General features: G+C 46.7%; 1 protein-coding gene across 4 annotated transcripts in view; it reads right to left on the reverse strand.

Annotated features, from left to right (window-relative positions):
• Window positions 1-19,889, reverse strand: part of GABPB2 (GA binding protein transcription factor subunit beta 2) — an 80,508-nt gene extending 60,619 nt beyond the window's left edge. For 2 of the 4 annotated variants that reach the window (XR_001886692.1, XM_017877744.1), the window contains exons 1-2: window positions 19,095-19,889; window positions 1,473-1,580 (exon numbers count right to left, since the gene is read on the reverse strand). Coding sequence is in view for 3 of the 4 variants with exons in the window: in XM_017877744.1 (XP_017733233.1) it covers window positions 1,473-1,580 (108 nt within the window). In the remaining variant the exon portion in view is untranslated. Of the gene's footprint in view, window positions 1-1,253; window positions 1,302-1,472; window positions 1,581-19,094 lie in introns of all 4 variants that reach the window. The other 2 variants (XM_017877745.1, XM_017877742.1) reach the window with 2 other exon arrangements.
• Between the last annotated feature and the right edge of the window lie 1,762 nt (window positions 19,890-21,651).

Below are 21,651 nucleotides of genomic sequence, written 5' to 3' on the forward strand. Positions count from 1 at the left end.
AAAAAAAAAAAAAAAAAAAAAAAAAAAGAGTTATCTATCATCATCCACTTTGGCCAGAGATCTATTCCCTTCTTTTTGTTATGCTCTTTATTTTAAGCCTGTTTAGTTTATTCTTTGCTTTTTCATATTTTCAGCCTCTCTGCCTGACTGAATTTAATTCACATTGTTCTTTCCAGGTCTATTTATAGAAATGCTAATATCATGGGTTTCCTTTTCTTTCTTTCTGTGAAGTGCTAAGAATCTGTTGGCCTCTCAATCACTCCAGAATAGAGGTCATTCATTCATTGAAATTGTTAAAATTTGGCAATGCATACAAAATCTGTGACTGCTAAGAAAGCCCACATTATAACCCGGACCCGTTTCTTCTGAAGCTCTTTGGTCTCCAAGATGGTTAAGGCTAAATTACACCTTCCTCTCTAATGTTTTTTTTTTTTTTTTTGAGACGGAGTCTTGCTGTCTCCCAGGCTGGAGTGCAGTGGTGCGATCTCGGCTCACTACAACCTCCGCCTCCCAGGTTCACGCCAATCTCCTGCCTCAGCCTCCCGAGTAGCTGGGACTACAGGCACCCGCCACAACGCACGGCTAATTTTTTTGTATTTTTAGTAGAGACAGGGTTTCACCCTGTTAGCCAGGATGGTCTCGATCTCCTGACCTCGTGATCTGCCCACCTCGGCCTCCCAAAGTGCTGGGATTACAGGTGTGAGCCACCGTGCCCAGCCTTTAATGTTTTTTAACAGTGGTAAAGGAAACAGAACAGCTAGATGACTTTTTTTTTTTTTTTTGAGACGGAGTTTCCAAGCTGGAGTGCAATGGCACAATCTCAGCTCACTGCAACCCCCACCTCCCGAGTTCACGCGATTCTCCTGCCTCAGCCTCCCAAGTAGCTGGGATTACAGGCATGCACCACCATGCCTGGCTAATTTTTTGTATTTTTAGTAGAAACGGGGTTTCACCATGTTAGCAGGCTGGTCTCGAACTCCTGACCTCAGGTGATCTGCCCGCCTTGGACTCCCAAAGTGCTGGGATTACAGTTGTGAGCCACCACGCTCAGCCTAGACAATTTCGTATTAACCAGGGCATATTACAGAAAAGGAAACAAGAAGTTTATTAGTCTAGAAATTCATTCTTATTATATTTATTTTATTTAATTTCTACCTAATTACAGAAGTCTATAATGCAAGTACACTCCAGAGACAGTTAAACCTTTAGAAAATACTCTAAAAAAATTATAGAAAATCACAAGTATATAATACCTTACAATTATCACCTATATATCCACAGGAGACTCTCAATTTGGAAAACTAAAAGAAAAAGAAAACCACATATTCAGATAAGACAGAGAATAAAACTCTTGAAAGGGATATGAGGCAGAAAGGGAGTGAAGAAAAACCAATAAAGTCTGTTAGCCTTTAAGAAAAAGGTTGGTAAAGCATACATTGGAAATAATTAAGAGACCTTTCCTCTAAGCTTACCCAGTCTGTGGTGAATGGGGCGCCGTTTGCCATCAATGTTCTCACTTCATCATCTTGGCCTTTTCTTGCTGCCTCTAGCAACCTCTTTCCCAAGTCCACCAAAGACATCTTTATGCATAGGAACAAAAGTTTTCAGGTAGCTATAACTCAAACATAAGGAAAGCTGCCAATACATTTTTTTAGAAGACTTCTTATATTTGAATGTATATAATATACATCTCAAGTTGACTGGTAGGTCACTTCCTTTCTACCTCATCTAACACAAGCAATAAAATAGTTGGGAATGTTTCAAGCCCTTATACATAGTTCTATCACTTTCAATCCCCAGAAATACTCTGGAAATATCTGCAACACACTACGACCTTTCTAGTTTAAGGAATCGATAAAACACCATTTCATTCCCCTGAAATGAAGAAAGGTACAATATTATTTTAAGGAACATAATACAAAATAATAAATTATGTAGTTTGATTTCCAGGAAGGGAGCAAGATGGATGCCCACCTGTGAAACTACTGCTTGACGGAAATTATGAGAGCCCTTATTAGCAACTAACTGCTCTCTCTGGAGGTTTGTAGGTCTTTGGATGGCACACTGAAATAGGACACATCAAGGTTTCCAAATAAAACTGTATCGCTCTCTCTTTTTTTTTTGTTTTTTGAGACTGAGTCTCACTGTATTGCTCAGGCTGGAGTGCAGTGGTATGACCTCGACTCAGTGCAACCTCCGCCTCCTGGGTTCAAGCAATTCTCTTGCCTCAGCCTCCTGAGTAGCTGGGATTACAGGCACCCGCCACCATGCCTGGCTAATTTTGTATTTTAGTAGAGACGGGGTTTCACCATGTTGGCCAGGCTGGTCTCGAACTCCTGACCTCAAGTGATCCACCCGCCTCAGCCTCCCAAAGTGTTGGGATTACAGGCGTGAGCCACCGCATCCAGCCCAAACTATTACACCGTAGTCAGAAGATAAAAACTAGGTTAAGATGCAGTAATGATATAATCATGCTTAAAATTTAAGGAGACAAAGAGGGGTGCAGTGGCTTGGGACTGTAATCCCAGCACTTTGGGAGGTCGAGGTAGAAGGATTACTTGAGCTCACAAGTTTGAGACCAGCCTAGGCAAAATGGTGAAACCCTGTCTCACAAAAAATACAAAAATTGGCTGGGCGCGGTGGCTCGAGCCTGTAATCCCAGCACTTTGGGAGGCCGAGGCAGGCAGATCACCTGAGGTCAGGAGTTTGAGACCAGCCTGGCCAACAGAGTGAAACCCCGTCTCTACTAAAAATACAAAAATTAGCCGGGTGTGGTAGCACACGTCTGTAGTCCCAGCTACTTGGGAGACTGAGGCAGGACAATTGCTTGAACCTGGGAGGCAGAGGTTGCAATGAGCCGAGATTGCGCCACTGCACTCCAGTCTGGGCGACAGAGCGAGACACTATCTCGAAAAAATAAAATAATAATTTTAAAAAAGATAAAAATTTACTGGGCATGGTGGTGCATGCCTATAATCTCAGCTAATCGGGAGGCTAAGATGGGAGGATAACTTCAGCTCAGGAGATGGAGGTTGCAGCGAGCTGAGATTGCACCACTGCACTCTAGCCTGGGTGATACAGCCAGATCTTGACTTAAAAAAAAAAAAAGAAAAAATTTAAGAACAAGCCTTTATTGGTTAAACACTGATCTGCTTAGGCCAGTAGTTCAAAAAGTATGGTTTGTGGACCCCTGGTGGTCCCTGATACCCTTTTAGGGATCTATGAGGTCAGAACTATTTTATTATAATACAAAACATTATTTGCCTTTTATCTTTTTCCATGTTTACATTAGCACTGACGGTACAAATGCAACAGTGGGTATAACTGCTGGTGCCTTAGCATGAATCAGACTGTGCTACTGGTTATTGTATTCTTCACTGCCATGTAATCTCAAGGGAAAATTGCCAGTTCTACTTAGGAGTGTCCTGGATGACACAGTAAAAATTATTAATTTTATTAAATCTCAATACCTGAATATATGTGTTTATAATTTATGTGTTACAAAATGGGAAGTATACATAAAGCACTTTTTTTTTTTTTTTTTTTTAGACATGGTTTCACTCTGTCACCCAGGCTGGAGTGCAGTGGGCACAATCACAGCTCACTGCAGTCCTGACCTCCTGGGCTCATGGGATCCTCCCATCTCAGCTTCCCAAGTAGCTGGGACTACAAGCACACACCACCATGCCCAGCTAATTTTTGTATTTTTTATAGAGATGGGGATTCCCAATATTACTCAGGCTGGTCTCAAACTGCTGGGCTCAAGCAATCGACCTACCTTGGGCCCCCAAAGTGTTAGGATTACAGGCATGAGCCACCACACCCGGACTCTTCTCTACCCTTTTGCTCAAATGACAATTATACTGTACCCACCATTCTGCATGATCTTTCCATAGCAATAGAACCCCAAAGTGTTGGGATTACAGGCGTGAGCCACTGTGCCTAGCTGACTTAAATTACTTCTGCTGCTTACTGAAACATGATGGTTTTCTTGAGAAAAAGCACTACATGATTAAGTTGCAAGCTAAAATAACTGCTTTTGGCTAGGCGCGGTGGCTCATGCCTGTAATCCCAACACTTTGGGAGGCCCAGGCAGGCAGATCACCAGGTCAGGAGATCGAGACCATTCTGGCTAACACGGTGAAACCCTGTCTCTACTGAAAATCCAAAAAAAAAAAAAAAAAAAAAATTAGCCAGGCGTGGTGGCAGACGCCTATAGTCCCAGCAACTTGGGAGGCTGAGGCAGGAGAATGCTGTGAACCCTGGAGGTGGAGCTTGCAGTGAGCCGAGATTGTGCCACTGCACTCCAGCGTGGGCGACACAGCGAGACTCCGTCTCAAAAAATAAATAAATAAATAAAATAAATAACTTATTTTATCATGGAACATCATTTTATTTTATTATTATTTTATTTTTGAGACAGAGTTTTGCTCTTGTCACTCAGGCTGGAGTGCAATGGTGTGATCTCGGCTCACTGCAACCTCTGCCTCCCAGGTACAAGTGATTCTCCTGCCTCTGCCTCCCAAGTATCCACAATTACAGGCACCCACCACCATGCCCGGCTAATTTTTGTATTTTTAGTAGAGAGATGCTGGCCAGGCTGGTCTCGACCTCCTGACTTCAGGTGATCTGCCCACCTTGGCTTCCCAAAGTGCTGGGATTACAGGCGCGAGCCACCACAAAAGTGAGTGGCACAAAGTGAGTGGCAGCTCACTTTGTTCGTTTTTTATTTTATTCATTTATTTATTATTATTATTTTTTGAGATGGAGCCTCGCTCTTGTTGCCCAGGCCAGAGTGCAGTGGCGAGATCTCGGCTCACTGCCAACCTCCACCGCCCAGGTTCAAGCAACTCTCTGTCTCAGCCTTCCGAGTAGCCGGGATTACAGGCATGCGCCACCACGTCCGACTAATTTTTCTGTACTTTTAGTAGAGATGGGGTTTCGCCATGTTGGCCAGGCTGTTCTCAAACTCCTGACCTCAGGTGATCTGCCTGCCTCGGCCTCCCAAAGTGCTGGGATTACAGGCGGGAGCCACCGCGCCCAGCCAACTGACAGTATTTATTGCCAATTATCAATTACAATTTGAGCTTTCAAGCAAAAATTAGAATTTTGGAAAATCTATAACCACTGCCATCAACTTGATGACTTACATTAAAGACTTTTCTGATGAAATAAGTGGTAATATTAATGAATGTGATTTTTTGATATTGTATAATAAAATGCATCAATATTTAGATGACCTATACAATTTGGTGAACCAATACTTTTTTTTTTTTTTTTTTTGAGATGGAGGTCTCGCTCTGTCGCCCAGGCTGGAGTTTTAGTGGCCGGATTCTCAGCTCACTGCCAAGCTCCGCCTCCTGGGTTCACACCATTCTCCTGCCTCAGCCTCCCGAAGTACTGGGTACTACAGGCGCCTGCCACCATCGCTCCAGCTAGTTTTTTGTATTTTTTAGTAAGAGACGGGGTTTCACGCGTGTTAGGCCAGGATGGTCTCAATCTCTTACCTCGTGATCCACCCGTCTCGGCCTCCAAAGTGCTGGGATTACAGGCTTCAGCCACCGCGCCTGGCGAACAATACTTTTCCAATGACCAGTGTTTGGATGTTATAAAGTCTATGCACAAGGTAAAACAATTCAAAGTGAAAGATCAATGGTTTTAAGGTCACAGATACAAAAATTCACTGATGTGATTTTCCAAATTTCCTCATTGCGACTAACTTTTTACTCTTTTTTTTTTTTTTTTTTTTGAGACAGGGTCTTTTTCTGTGCACCAGGCTAGACTGCAGTGGTATGATCATAGCTCACTGCAGCCTTGAACTCCGGGGCTCAAGCAATCCTCCGTCCTCAGCCTCTTGAGTAGCTAGTGATACAGGTGCGCACAACTGTGCCTGACTAATTCTTTAGTTTTTTTGTAGAGGGTGCAGTTTTGTTACATTGCCCAGGCTGGTCCTCAACTCCTGGCCTAAGCGAATCCTCCTGCCTTTCGTGCAATCTAACTTTTTTTATTTTTTTCTTGAGACGGAGCCCGCGGCCCAGGCTGGAGTGCAGTGCCGGATCTCAGCTCACTGCAAGCTCTGCTCCCGGGTTCCGCCATTCTCCTGCCTCAGCCTCCCGATGTAGCTGGACTACAGGCGCCCGCCATCCTCGCCCGGCTAGTTTGTTGTATTTTTAGTAGAGACAGGGTTTCCACTGTGTTTCGCCAGGATGGTCTCGATCCCTCCTGACCTTGTGATCTGCCCGTCCCTCGGCCTCTCCAAAGTGCTGGGATTACATGGCTTGAGCCACCGCGCCGGCCCGTGCACTAACTTTTAAGAAATTACCACTTTGTTTGGCCTGGGCGGTGGCTCAATGCCTGTAATCCCAGCACTTGGGAGCCAAGGTGGGCGATCAGCAAGGTTAGGAGATCAGACCGACCTGGTTTAACACGGTGGAATTGCGTCATCTACTAAAAATACAAAAAAAAAAAAAATAAAAAAGAAAGAAAGAAAAAAATTAAGCCCAGGTGTGGTGGCGGACACTGTAGTCCATAACTACTCGGGAGCTGAGGCAAGAGAATCGCATGAAGCTCGGCAGGCGGAGCATGCAAGGTGAGCCCACATCGCACTACACACAATCCAGCCTGGGCAACAGTAGCGAGACTCCATCTCAAAAAAAAAAAAAAAAGAAATTACCATTTGTCAGCCGAACGCAGTGGGCTTACACATATAATCCCCAGCACTTTGGGAGGCCAAAGTGGGCGGATCATCTGAGGTCAGGAGTTTCGAAGATCAGCCTGGCCAACATGGTGAAACCCGTCTCTATCTAAAAGTACAAAAAATTAGCTGGGCAATGGTGCACATGCCCTGTAGCCCCCAGTTAGCTTGGGAGGCTGAGGCAGGAGAACTCACTTTGAACCAAGGAGCGAGGTTGTGGTGAGCCGATATCGCACCACTGCACTCCAGTCTGGGCAACAGGGTGAGACTCCCGTCTCAAAAAAAAAAAAAGAAAAAAGAAATTACCACTTGTCAATTTTTGTGTAGTATCAAAGAAGTCTCTTGTTCTGGGATTTTAACTACTTTCCTTCTACAAGTAACATATTGTAACAGACAGAATGAAGTAGATGTAAGAATGCAGCTGTCCAGCTGGGTGCAGTGGCTCAGCGCCTGTAAAGCCTTAGCACTTTGCGAGAACTGAGGCGGGCAGATCACGCTAAGGTCCAGGAGTTCAAGAAGCAGCCTGGCGCAACCATGGTGATAACTCTGTCTTTAGCAAAAAAATAGCAGAAAAAATGAGCGCCCAGGCGGCCGGTGGCTCAAGCCTGTAATAAAACAGCACTTGGGAGGCTGAGACCGGTGGATCACGAGGTGCAGGAGATCAAGAACCATCCTGGCTAAGCACGGGTGAACCCGCAGCCGTCCTCTACTAAAAAAAAACTACAGAAAAATCTAGCCGGCGAGGGTGGCGGCGCCTGGTAGTTGCCCAGCTACCCCGGGAGGCCTGAGGCCCAGGAGAATGGCGTGAACGCCGCGAGGAGAGACCCCGGAGCCTTGCAGTGAGCTGAGTATCCGGCAGCAGGCACTCAGCCTGGGTTGGACAGAGCGAGACTCCCGTCTCAAAAAAAAAAAAGCAAAAAAACCAAAAAAATTAGGCTGGGCATGGTGGTGCATGCCTGTAGTCCCAGCTACTCAGGAGGCTGAGGTGGAAGAATTGCTTGAACCCAGGAGGCAGAGGTTGCAGTAAGCCGAGGTCACGCCACTGCACTCCAGCCTGGGTGATAGAGCAAGATACCGTCTAAAAAAAAAAAATGAGAATGCAGCTGTCTTCTATTAAGCCAGAAGTTAAAGAGAGTTGAAAAAAATATAAAACAATGCTCTTCTTCGCACCATTTTTAAACTTTGTGTATATATACATATTGTGTGTATATATATATATATGTATATATATATACAGTTTGTTTGTTTGTTTGTTGGGTTTTTTTGAGACAGGGTCTCACTGCTCTGTTGCCCAGGTTGGAGGGCAGTGACATAATCTTGGTTCACTGCAACCTCTGCCTCCGGTGTTTAAGTGATTCTTGTGCCTGAGCCTCCCAAGTAGCTGGGAGCCACCATACCCAGTCTGAATATGTATTTTTTATAAAAATGTTTTATGTTGGCCAGGTGTGGTGGCTCATGCCTGTAATCCCAGCACTTTGGGAGGCCGAGACAGGTGGATTGCCTGAGATCAGGAGTTCGAGACCATTCTGGCCAACATGGTGAAACTCCATCTCTACTAAAAATACAAAAAAATTAGTCAGGCGTGGTGGTGTGTACCTGTAATCCCAGCCACTTGGGAGGCTGAGACAGGGAAATTGCTTGAATCTGGAAGGTGAAGGTTGCGGTGAGTCGAGATCGCACCACTGCACTCCAGCCTGGGCGACAAAGCGAGACTCCATCTCAAAAAAAAAAAAAGTTTTATGTTAACATGTAATGGACTTATTACCAAGTTAATTAATGAACTTTTTTTTTTCTTTTAATCTTCCCGTTTTAGAGATGGGGTCTCGCTCTGTCACCCAGTCTGGAGTACAGTGCAGTGATCATAGCTCACTGCAACCTCAAATTTCTGGGCTCAAGGGATCCTCCTGCCTTGGTGTCCCAAAGTACTGGGATTATAGGCATGAGTCACCATGCCCAGCCCATAGTGTGAATTTTTATAATCTAATCCAAGTGTCAGTTTATACCACACAAGAAAATGGTAGATAAAAATGATAGCAAACCTTTCTTTTTTCTTTTCTTTTTTTTTTTTTTGAGATGTAGTCTTCCTTTGTTGGCCAGGCTAGAGTGCAGTAGCATGATCTTGGCTCACTGCAACCTCCAACCACCACCTCCTGGGTTCAAGTGATTCTTGTGTCAGCCTCCCGAGTAGCTGGGATTAAAGGTGCCACACCACCATGCCCAGCTAATATTTGTATTTTTAGTGGAGATAGGGTTTCACCATCTTGGCCAGGTTGGTCTTGAACTCCTGACCTCAAGTGATTTGCTTGCCTCGGCCTCCCAAAGAGTTGGGATTACAGATGTGAGTCACTGCGCCTGGGCTAAACCCTTCTTTTTATTTATTTATTTATTTATTTAGAGACAGAGTTTCGCTCTTGTTGCCCAGGCTGGAGTGCAGTGGAATGATCTCGGTTCACCGCAACCTCCGCCTCCTGGGTTGAAGTGATTCTCCTGCCTCAGCCTCCTAAGTAGCTGAGATTACAGGCATGTGCCACCATGCCCAGCTAATGTTGTATTTTTAGTAGAGACAGGGTTTCTCCATGTTGGTCAGACTTGTCTTGAACTCCTGACCGTAGGTGATCTGCCCACCTTGGCCTCCCAAAGTGCTGGGATTACAGGTGTGAGTCACCGCACCCAGCCAACCCTTCTTATAGAACTTATAGAATTAGATGTCACATTTCTCCATGGTTATCTTCCTTTTAAAATATCAAAACTGTGTTTCAATTTATTTTATTACTAATATTTAAAAACAAGAACAAATTTTAGATGATTCATTAGTTAGAAATGATTCTCTTCACATTTTTCCAACATATACTATATATAAAAAGTATAAGGCCAGGCACAGTGGCTTATGCCTGTAATCCCAACATTTTGGGAGGCCGAGGAGGGTGGATCATGAGGTCAAGAGATTGAGACCATCCTGGCCAACATAGTGAAACCCTGTCTCTATTAAAAATACAAAATTAGGCCCGGCGCAGTGGCTCAGGCCTGTAAATCCCAGCACTTTGGGAGGCTGAGATGGGCGGATCACGTGGTCAGGAGATCGAGACCATCCTGGCTAACACGGTGAAACCCCATCTCCCCTAAAATACAAAAAAAATTAGCCGGTCGTGGCGGCGGGCGCCTGTAGTCCCAGCTACTCAGGAGGTTGCAGCAGAATGGCGTGAACCCAGGAGGCGGAGCTTGCAGTGGGCCGAGATCGTGCCACCGCACTCCAGCCTGGGTGACAGAGGGAGATTCCGTCCCAACACTTTGGGAGGCCGAGGTGGGCAGATCATGAGGTCAGGAGATCGAGACCATCCTGGCCTACACGGTGAAACCCTGTCTCTACTAAAAATACAAAAAAAAATTTGCCGGGCGAGGTGGCGAGTGCCTGTAGTCTCAGCTACTTGGGAAGCTGAGGCAGGAGAAGTGTGAATCCGGGAGGCGGAGCATGCAGTGTGCCGAGATCACGCCACTGCACTCCAGCCTGGGCGACAGAACGAGACTCCATCTCAAAAAAAAAAAAAAAAAGTTGGTTAGGCATGGTGGCACATGCCTGTAATCCCAGCTGCTAAGGAGGCTGAGGCAGGAGAACTGCTTGAACCCGGGAGGTGGAGGTTGCAGTGAGCCAAGATCACGCCACTGCACTCCAGCCTGGGCAACAAGAGCGAAACCCCGTCTCAAAAAAAAAAGAAAAGTACATCACCAAGACTTAAAAAGTACATCACCAAGACTTAAACACCTTTACAATAAATCACAAAGGTAAACAACGCCTCACACAAGGATGTTCAGAAATGCTGGCTCAAAGAGGATTATCTATTCTAAGAATGAAATTTCAGCCCTAGACCCGACGACCAAAAAAATTCAGTTGAAGTTTGGGGTATCTGCTTAAGAAGTCTGCTGGGTGCGGTGGCTCACGCCTGTAATCCCAGCACTTCGGGAGGCTCAGGAGGTGGATCATGAGGTCAGGAGATTTAGAACATCCTGGCTAACATGGTGAAACCCTGTCTCCACTAAAAATACAAAAAATTAGCTGGCTGTGTTGGCGGGTGCCTATAGTACCAGCTACTCGGGAGGCAGAGGCAGGAGAATGGCGAGAACCCAGGAGGCAGAGCTTGCAGTGAGCTGAGATCGTGCCACGGCACTCCAGCCTGGGTGACAGAGCGAGACTCCCTCTCAAAAAAAGAAAACAACTCTGGTTTGCTTCTGGGGAGGTGATATTTCTGGAAACAAGACCCTTTAAATACATTAATTTTTATCCCACTGTAATTGCTGTTTTCATCACATGAACCCTTGCAAATATATTTATTTATTTTTTAAGACAGAGGTTTGCTCTTGTTGTGCAGGCTGGAGTGCAACGGCAAGATCCCCAGTCACTGCAATCTCCGTCTCCAAAGTTCAAGCGATTCTCCTACCTCAGCCTCCTGAGTAGCTGGGAATACAGGCATGTGCCACCACGCCCGGCTAATTTTTGTATTTTTAGTAGAGAGGGGGTTTCACCATCTTGGCAAGGCTGGTCTCGAACTCCTGACCTCGTGATCCACCCGCCTCAGCCTCCCAAAGTGCTGGGATTACAGGTATGAGCCACTGTGCCTGGCAATGTTTTATTATTATTATTATGATTGTTGTTATTTTTTTTGTGTGTGTGTGTGACAGAGTTTTGCTCTTGTTATGCAGACTAGAGTGCAATGGTGCAATCTCAGCTCACCGCAATCTCCGTCTCCAAAGTTCAAGCGATTCTCCTGCCTCAGCCTCCCGAGTAGCTGGGATTACAGGCATGTGTCACCACGCCCAGCTAAATTTTGTATTCCCAGTAGAGACAGGGTTTCACCATGCTGGTCAGCCCGGACTCGAACTCCTGACATCAGGTGATCCGCTGCCTCGGCCTCCCAAAGTGCTGGGATAGAGGCGTGAGTCACTGCGCCCGGTCGCAAAATGTTTCTGACCAGTGTTTTCCATTGTAGTCTGCTTTCATATCTACATTTATTGTATTTATGTATTTATTTATTGAGATAGGGTCTCACTCTGTTTCCCAGGCTGGAGTGCAGTGGCATAATCACCACTCACTGCAACCTCTGCCTCCTGGATTCAAGCGATTCTCCTGCCTCGTTCTCCTGAGTAGCTGGGGTTACAGGCACCTACTACCACGCCTGGCTAATTTATGTATTTTTAATAGAGGCAGGGTTTCATCAGGTTGACCAGGCTGGTCTTGAACCCCTGACCTCAAGTAACCCACCAGCCTCAGCCTCCCAAAGTGCTGGGATTACAGGCGTGAGCCACTGCACCTGGCCTATCACTCTTCTTTAATCATCTTTCTGTCACACATCAATACTACTAAATGACAACCAACCCAAATCTGTCATCCCATTCTTTCAACAAGGCATGATTTGAAACCCCTATTTCCTACTATATAGAGATAAAATTAAACTTTGGGATTAGAATGTAAATAGGGTGCTATATTTATCTCCTAATATAGGAAAGATCTAGAAATGCATTCTTCAAGGCTCTTTTCTCCTCCTATCCTCAGTTACTCTTTTGAGTTAACCTGAAGCATCCATCTTAAGAAAAAGTAAAATGTAGCCAGGTGCGGTGGCTCACGCCTGTAATCCCAGCACTTTGGGAGGCAGACGCAGGCAGATCACTTGAGGTCAGGAGTTGGAGACCAGACTGGCCAACATAGTGAAACCCTGCCTCTACTAAAAATACAAAAATTAGCCAGGCGTGGTGTTGCATGCCTGTAATCCCAGCTACTCAGGAGGTTGAGGCAGGAGAATCACTTGAACCTGGGAGGCAGAGGTCACAGTGAGCCAAGATTGTGCCACTGCCCTCCAGCCTGGGTAACAGAGCAAGACTGTCTCACACAAACAAACAAACAAAGAAAACTAACAACAACAAAAAGTAAAATGTATTTTTCTTTTTCTTTTTTGTTGTTGTTGTTGTTTTTGAGATGAAGTCTCACTCTGTCTCACCCAGGCTGGAGTGCAGTGGTGTGATCTCGGCTAACTGCAGCCTCTACCTCTCGAGTTCAAGCAATTCTCCTGTCTCAGCCTCCTGAGTAGCTCAGACTACAGGTGCGTGCCACCATACCTGGATAGTTTTGTATTTTTAGTAGGGACAGGGTTTCACCATGTTGGCCAGGCTAGTCTTGAACTCTTGACTTCAGGGGATCCACCTGCCTCACCCTCCCAAAGTGCTGGGATTACAGGCATGAGCCACTGTGCCTGGCCTTTATTTTTATTATTCTAAAGAAAATTATTATGTTTTGAGATGGAGTCTCGCTCTGTTCCCCAGGCTGGAGTGCAGTGGCGTGATCTTGGGTCACTGCAACCTCCGCCTCCCAGGTTCCAGTGATTCTCCTGTCTCAGCCTCCTGAGTAGCTAGGATTATGGGCATGCGCCATCATGACCAGGTAATTTTTGTATTTTTAGTAGAGACAGGGTTTCACCATGTTGGTCAGGCTGGTCTTGAACTCCTGACCTTGTGATCCACCTGCCTCGGTCTCCCAAAGTGCTGGGATTACAGGCATGAGCCACTGTGCCTGGCCTCTCCTCTCTTTTTGTTTAAAGCCCAGCCCAGCCATGGGTTTATACCCTCAAATACCTATGAGTGGCCGGGTGCGGTGGCTGAAGCCTATACTTCCAACACTTTGGGTGGCTGAGGCAGGCGGATCACAAGGTCAAGAGAAAGAGACCATTCTGGCCAACATGGTGAAATCCCGTCTCTACTAAAAATAAAAAAATTAGCTGTGCGTGGTGGTGTGCGCCTGTAGTCCTGGCTACTCGGGAGGCTGAGGCAGGAGAATCGCTTGAACCTGGGAGGTGGAGGCTGCAGTGAGCTGAGATCGTGCCACTGCACTCCAGCCTGGTGACAGAGTGAGACTCTGTCTCAAAAAACAAACAAACAAACAAAACCAAAAAAACCTATGAGTTGGATAAATTCCTCCCCTCCTGAGGTCCCAGGATAATTTGGGGCTCCTGGGCCTGTCAAAAAGTGACATTCTTTCGTTACCACAGATCAGGAACCCTGTACAGGGACTTTAGACAAGGTATGAGGCCAGTTTTCCCAAGGGGCTTTAATTGGCTTTGTAAGTCTTATGTGAGATTCCTTTTATGGAAGAGTTCTTTCAAAGCCAATTTAAAAGCCTATGTGAAAATCATCATTCTTGCTGCACTTTATACAAATAATCAGACCAAGTATAATAAACCCAATCTATTTTACCATGATTTGCCTTTAGTAAAAATGGGAGACTGGCCAGGTGCAGTGGCTCACACCTATAATCCCAGCACTTTGGGAGGCCGAGGTGGGTGGATCACCCAAAGTCAGGCGTTCGAGACCATCCTGGCCAAAACAGTGAAATACCGTTTCTAGTAAAAATACAAAAATTAGCCAGACGTGGTGGCGCATGACTGTAATCCCAGCTACTCCAGAGGCTAAGGCAGGAGAATTGCTTGAACCCAGGAGACAGAGCTTGCAGTGAACCGAGATTGTGCCACTGGCCACTGCACTCCAGCCTAGGTGACAGAGTAAGACTCTGTCTCAAAAAAAAAAAAAAAAAAAATTCTAGTCTTATCAATTGTTTTTAAGTTTTTTTCTGCAATTTAGACTAACCCTGCTTATTCCTGTGAACCAACCAGTGATCTCTGGCTGCTGCTCAAAAGAAACAAAAGGGATGGGTAATGTAAAAATTTGGATCAATATTCTAATTCTGGGCACAATACTGGAATCAGCTAGTAACCCTAAATTAGCTTGGTTCCAACAGTTGCCCAGTTGTTCACGGAAAACCTATCTATTTGTTTACTTGGGACGTTTGGCTTATTTTCCTTTACTGTTGTGGAGTATATTTGCTTTATTGTACTCTTGTGTAGAATGCATTGATAAGGCCTACTGGAATGTTGTCTTTTTTTTTTTTTTTTTTTTTTTTTTTGTGAGACGGAGTCTCGCCAGGCTGGAGTGCAGTGGCCGGATCTCAGCTCACTGCAACCTCCGCCTCCCGGGTTCACGCCATTCTCCCGCCTCAGCCTCCTGAGTAGCTGGGACCACAGGCGCCCGCCACCTCGCCCGGCTAATTTTTTTTGTATTTTAGTAGAGACGGGGTTTCACCGTGTTAGCCAGGATGGTCTCGATCTCCTGACCTCGTGATCCACCCGTCTCGGCCTCCCAAAGTGCTGGGATTACAGGCTTGAGCCACCGCGCCCGGCCTATTTTTTTGTTTTATGTGTTTTTGGGGGGGTGTTTTTTGAGATGAAGTCTCTCTCTGTTGCCTAGGCTGGGGTCCAGTGGCACAATCTCAGCTCACTGCAACCTCTGCCTCCCAGGTTGTAGCGATTCTCCTGCCTCAGTCTCACGCCTGGCTTTTTTTTTTTTTTTTTTTGAGATGGAGTCTCGCTCTGTTGCCCAGGCTCACTGCACGCTCCACCTCCCAGGTTCACGCCATTGTCCTGCCTCAGCCTCTCAAGTAGCTGGGACTACAGGCGCCCACTACCACGCCTAGCTAATGTTTTGTATTTTTAGTAGATGTGGGGTTTCACCGTGTTAGCCAGGATGGTCTTGATCTCCTGACCTCGTGATCCACCCTCCTGGGCCTCCCAAAGTGCTGGGATTACAGGCGTGAGCCACCATGCCTGGCCAATATTTTGTATTTTTAGTACAGATGGAGTTTCACTCTGTGAGCCAGGATTGTCTCAATATCCTGACCTCTGACCGCCGCAGCCTCCCAAAGGGCTGGAATTACAGGCATGAGCCACCGCGCCCGGCCCTTGTTTTGTTTTTTGAGACTGTCTCACACTGTTGCCCAGACTGGAGTGCAGTGGCATGATCTCGGCTCACCACAACCTCTGTCTCTAATGCTCAAGCAATTCTTCTGCCTCACTCTCCCGAGTAGCTGGGATTACAGGCACGTGCCACTACTGCCTGGCTAATTTTTGTATTTTTAGTAGAGACAGGGTTTCACCATGTTGGCCAGGCTGGTCTCGAACTGCTGACCTCGTGATCTGCCCACGTCAGCCTTCCAAAGTGCTGGGATTATAGGCATGAGCCACTGCGCCCAGCCTTCCTTTACTTTCTCAATCGACTTGCTTTCACTTAAAACAAAACAACGAAAAACAAACAAAAAAAAAAACCACAGCATTTTGAGGGGAACTATGTGCCATTCTCCCAGTATCTTGTCAATGCTGTTTCTGGCAGGTGGTCAATACTTGCCTGGTGGCCCATCGACCAGACAAGAGATGAAGCCTGATACACCAGAAAACAGTCTGGGCACTTCTGACTCCTTGACTACCAACAACTAATATTCTCCCTTGCTGGCTGTACCTCCACTTTCCCTATACATAAACTGAGGAAACAAAATCTGTCTCACTTGCCTTCTAGGATTTTGGAGATGAATAAAATAAATCCCAGTGCTTTGGGAAGCCAAAGCAGGAGGATCACTTGAAGCCAGGAATTTGAGCCCAGCTGGGACAACACAGAGGGACTCTGTCTCTACAAAAATACAAAAATAAAATAATTTAGCAGGGTGTGGTGGCCCACACCTATAGTCCTAGCTATTCAGGAGGCTAAGGCAGGACGATCGCTTGAGCCCAGGAGTTTGAGGCTGCGATGAGCTATGATCACTGCACTCCAGCCTGGGTGACTGAGCAAGACCTTGTCTCTAAAATAAAATAAATAAAAAATTTAAAAGATGGAAAAGAACCTAAATATATGTCAGTAGGGGATGGGATAAAGTACTGAGCAAGACCCTGTCTCTAAAAATAAATAAAAAGATTGAAAAGAACCTACATATATATCAATAGGGGATTGGACAAAGTATGTTTGTTTGTTTGTGATGGAGTTTTGCTCTTGTTTCCCAAGCTGGAGTACAATGGTATGATCTTGGCTCACTGCAACCTCCGCCCGCCGGGTTCAAGCCATTCTCTTGCCTCAGTCTCCTGGGAAGCTGGGATTACAGGCGTGTGCCACCACACTCGGCAAATTTTTTGTATTTTTAGTAGAAATGGGGTTTCGCCATGTTAGCCAGGCTGGTCTCGAACTCCTGACCTCAGGTGATCCACCCTCCTCCGCCTCCCAAAGTGCTAGGATTACAGGCGTGAGCCTCCACGCCCGGCCTGTTTGTTTTTTAAAGAGACAGGGCCTCACTCTGTGGTCCAGGCTGGAGTGCAGTGGCGCAATCACGGCTCACTGCAGCCTCGACCTCCTGGGCTCAAGCAATCCTCTCACCTCGGCTTCCAGAGTAGCTGGGACCACCAGTGGGCACTACCACGCCCAGCTGATTAAATTTCTTTTCTCTTTTTTTCTCTGTACAGACAGGGAGGGGTCTCCCTATCTTGCCCAGGGTGTTCTAGAACTCCAGGGCTCAAGGGATCCTCCCACATCAGCTTCCCAAAACGCTGGGATTACAGGCGTGAGCCACTGCGCCTGGCCAAAACCTTTCTTTTCTTTTTTTTTTTGAGATGGAGTCTTGCTGCATCACTCCAGGCTGGAGTTGCGAGTGGCGTTGATCTCGCTCACTGCAAGCTCGCCTCCCTGGAGTTCACGCCATTCTCCTGTCTCAGTCTCCCGTAGTAGCTGGACTACCAGGCGGTTCCTGCCCAACGCGCCGCGGCTAATTTTTTTTTTTTCTTTTTTTTTTTTTTTTTTTTTTTTTTTTGAGACGGAATCTCGCTCTGCCCCTGCTGAATTGCATTGTGTCAGTGCGCCAATCTCGGCGTCACTGCAAGGCTCCAGCCTCCTGGGTTCATGCCATTCTCCTGCCTCACCTCCTGAGTAGCTGAACTACAGGCGGCGCTGCCACCTGCGCCCGCTAATTTTGGTATTTTTAGTAGAGACGGGGTTCACCATGTCTCGATCTCCTGACCTTGTGATCCGCCCCCTCGGCCTTCCCCCAAATGCTGGGATTACAGGCGTGACCACCGCGCCTGGCCTTTTTGTTTTTTTTTTTTGTATTTTTAGCAGAGATGGCGTTCACCTCACCTCTTAGCCAGGATCGTCTCGATCTCCTGACCTTGTGATCGCCGGCGCGCCTCGCCTCCAAAGTGCTGGGATTACAGGCGTGAGACACCACGCCCGGCCCAAAACCTTTCAATAAGTGTGTGTTTTAATAATTCATGCAGTGCTTGAGCTCTTGACAACAAAGTATTCTATTATCCAAGAGTAATTAATTACTTTTGTTTATTTAAGAATTTGGATGGGTCAGTTTTTTGTTCTTACTGTCATCAAAGCAGGTGTGAAAATACATGCCTAAGTACATCTCTACTGGATTGGGTGGACCAAGTGATTAAATGAAAATATGGTCCTGGATGGCCAAAATTTTGTTACATTGTTGATAGTAAGCCATAGATTGTCCTTTTCCAAAGACAATGGGGTGGGGGGACCCCCTAGAGAGAAAGCCCTTTCGGGAAAAGGGAGAGGAATGGGATGACCTCTGGCTCAAGGAAGTATGTGAGAACAGGAGACAGCCAACGGAAAGGAGAATTGCAATGGAAGAATCTATGTTTCTTTTAGTATTGCTCAAGTCCCCACTGGGCGGCCAGCTGTACAAACAACTGTGAAAGAAGCGGAGTCGAGGCCGGGAGCGTGGCTCACGCCTGTAATCCCAGCACTTTGGAAGGCCAAGGTGGGCGGATCACCTAAGGTGAGGGGTTCGAGACCAGCCTGGCCAACATGGTGAAACCCCGTCTCTATTAAAAAATATACAAAAATTAGCCGTGCACGGTGGCACACGTCTGTAATCCCAGCTACTCGGGAGGCTGAGGCAGGAGAATCGCTTAACCCGGGAGGCGGAGGTTGCAGTGAGCTGGAGGTTGCAGTAAGTCGAGATCGCGCCACTCACTCTAGCCTGGGTGACAGAGCGAGACTCAGTCTTAAAAAAAAGCAAAAAAGCAGAGGCAGGACCCGTACTGCTCTCGTTCAGATTACCGAGTTCACTAGTTATCTTTCAGGTCATTATTAGGGTCAGAGAATGAGGGTCGCCGTTTCCCTCTCTATCATAAACCCTACAGTTCCTCACACCAATGTCTGTCTGAAACATGGGAACCAATTTGGGGCAGGGAGCCAAACTCAGCCTCTGGCGACGGGCCTCGCCTCCAGCTCCGCCCCGCCCCCTAGTGGTCACCTCCGCGGCCTGGACTTCCTTTGGTCCAGCTCCCCAGCCCCAGGTCTTACACCCACCCTCTTCTTCACCTCCTTCCAGTCCCCTCCCCTTCCTCCCGACAGCATCCCCTTCCTCTCCGTCCCCCTCCCCCAGCTGCCCCCGCTTCGGTGACGGGGAGCCGCGCGGTCCGCACCCAGAAGTCCGAGGCTGGGCTGGGAAGCGGTGTGACTTCTCACGGCACTTTCCTTTCCAGCCCTGACGCCCCCCGGAGTCCACACATCTCTTCTTTCCCCTCACCTCCTCGTCCGGGACGCTGCCGGCCGCGCTTCCACGGAGCCCGCCAGTTTAGTCCCGTTTCCTTCTCTAGTTAAGACTGCCTGTCAAGGACGGTTACTTTTTGCCCTTTTCATGTGTGCATGTTTTGGGGGCCTTTAACCCCCCCTCGTGGAGAAACAGAGGCAACGAAATGGCGGACCCGGAAATGAAGACGCCGCGAGTAAGATTTCTGGCGGAGGAATCTGTGAAGGGAAAATGATCAGAAAACCCATACTCCCATTCGAACAGAAAGATGATGCACCCCCGAGGCTCATCGCATATCTGCTGAGGGACTTCTGAGGTGGAAAAGTGCGTCACCGAGGCATCCTAGGCAGGACTATTTAACGGGGCGGAGGACTGCTGGTTACGTGTCTTGCGCGTCTGAATAGTTCCAGCAGGGGACGGAGCCCGGGACTCTTGTTGGCGCCAAGAACCTGGAGAACTGCTGAGGGAGACTCGGATCGTGCATCAGTCCTGCAGTTTGCGTCTTAACTCTTGGCTGTTTCTTCGGGGTCCTGGGCAGCCAGGTTTAGGTTGACGGGAAAGCCTCACTTCCTTATCCCAAACCTCGGCTGCAGCTGTTTGGGACGTTCCTGACTTGGTGAATTGGGTTCTGGTGCCTGATGGACACATTTTTCCAGTTACAGCCCGAATGTAAGGACCCCAGAGCCAAGCTGTCCGTGCGAACAGTGAAACAAAGAACTGAGTCGTTTCTTTTCTTTCTTTCTTATTTTTTGAGACGGAGTCTCGTTTCGTCCGTCGCACAGGCTGGAGTGCAGTGACGCGATCTCCGCTCACTGCAACCTCCGCCTCCCAGGTTCAAGTGATTGACCTGCCTCAGCCTCCCCCCACGCTGGGCTAATTTTTGTATTTTTAGTAGAGACTGGGTTTCACCGTGTTGGCCAGGCTGGTCTCAAACTCCTGACCTCAAGTGATTCGCCCGCCTCGGTCTCCCAAAGTGCTGGGATTACAGGCGTGAGCCACCGTGCCCGGCCTGAGTCATTTCTTTTTGGAGGCCTGCAAGAGGATGGAGCATGAGTTTGCAAATCCATTTAGTCATTTTATTTACCAGTTGATCCCTGTCCCCCACCCACCAATTGCCATGACTGAAGGACTCTGAAGGGGCCTTTCAAAACTCAGTGAAAATAGAAAAGGACATACTGCTTATCCTTCCTGGCCCCAATTCTTCCTTAGACTGGGATCGTCTTTAGATGTGGGGTTTTCATGGCCTAGAGGGAGGATTTGCCTTTTTTTCTTCCTCCTGGGGACTTCTCTAGATCATCCTTACTTTATGATACACTGCCCAATGCTGTCCTATCCATATTGGTATTTACAGTTTCTCTTGAGAGTTGGAGTCTTGTCTCATTCTCGTTTACATTCTTTTGGCTCAGTGCTTTCCTATAGTAGGCACACAAAAACCAGAAATTAAGCAGATAACGTATTTGAGTGAATTCGTTTATCTTCTTAGGCACCTACGAGAATTACTACCTGAAATATGTTGGTAGTCAGTGGGCAACCAGAAGAGTGGTTGTAGCTGTCTCCCTACTTTTCTAATTTTAAGTTGATTTTGCCCTTTCATTATTTATCTGTTCAATGCGACGTTCACCATTTAATGTCTAAATGCTATTCAAATCATTCATTCTTCCTCTAAGTTGAATATTATTATAGAAAGATAAAACGAGGTGGGGCTTAGTGGCTTACGCCTGTAATCCCAGCACTTTGGGAGGCTAAGGCGGGCGGATCACCTGAGGTCAGGAGTTCGAGACCAGCCTGGCAATATGGTGAAACCCCATCGCTATGAAAAATACAAAAATTAGCCGGGCCTGGTGGCAGGCGCCTGTAATCCCAGCTACTTGGGAGCCTGAAGTGGGAGGACGCCGTGACCCTGGTGGGTGGAGGTTGCACTGAGCAGTGATTGCGCTGCTGCACTCCAACCTGGGTGACAGAGTGGGACCCTGTCTCAAAAAATAAAAAGATGTATAAGCTGAGTGTGAAAGCAAGGCTAATTTCTCAGATTTCTATGGCTTCCCTTGTGAAGAGAGAGAAAACTAGACTCCAGTCCTGGGATTGAATGTTTTTATTAAATAAATGAGTTAAATGGCAGCACAAATCAGCAACAATAATTTTGGAAGGATTGAGGACAAGATGTAGAGTCAGAATGTAATTGTTCATTTCAGGGTCTCAATGTAGCTGAAGAACTGTGCCCACTGATTAGTATTACATATTGCAAATGCAGGAGGTAAGGCTAAAATACTAAGGACTTATGCCGTTCAGAATATTGCATTGAAACCTTAAAAACTATAATAGTAGGAATGCATATTAAGATTTGATAACTTTCTTTAGCTAGAGTTTTCAACCCACAGGAGCAAAGTTGTAAAGTGAGTAGGGTTGAAGAAGGGATACTCTTGAGAAAAGAAATAAGCTACTTCTAAAATGATTCAGTTATCTTCCCTATTTTCATTTTCCATAATATTCCTGTTTTATACCTCCAACTACCCTCCTGATTTCTCTGAGGAAGAAAAGAATATAAGAGAGCAGG

Source organism: Rhinopithecus bieti, unplaced genomic scaffold (genome assembly GCF_001698545.2).
Source record: "Rhinopithecus bieti isolate Rb0 unplaced genomic scaffold, ASM169854v2 scaffold_10548, whole genome shotgun sequence".
Taxonomy (NCBI): domain Eukaryota; kingdom Metazoa; phylum Chordata; class Mammalia; order Primates; family Cercopithecidae; genus Rhinopithecus; species Rhinopithecus bieti.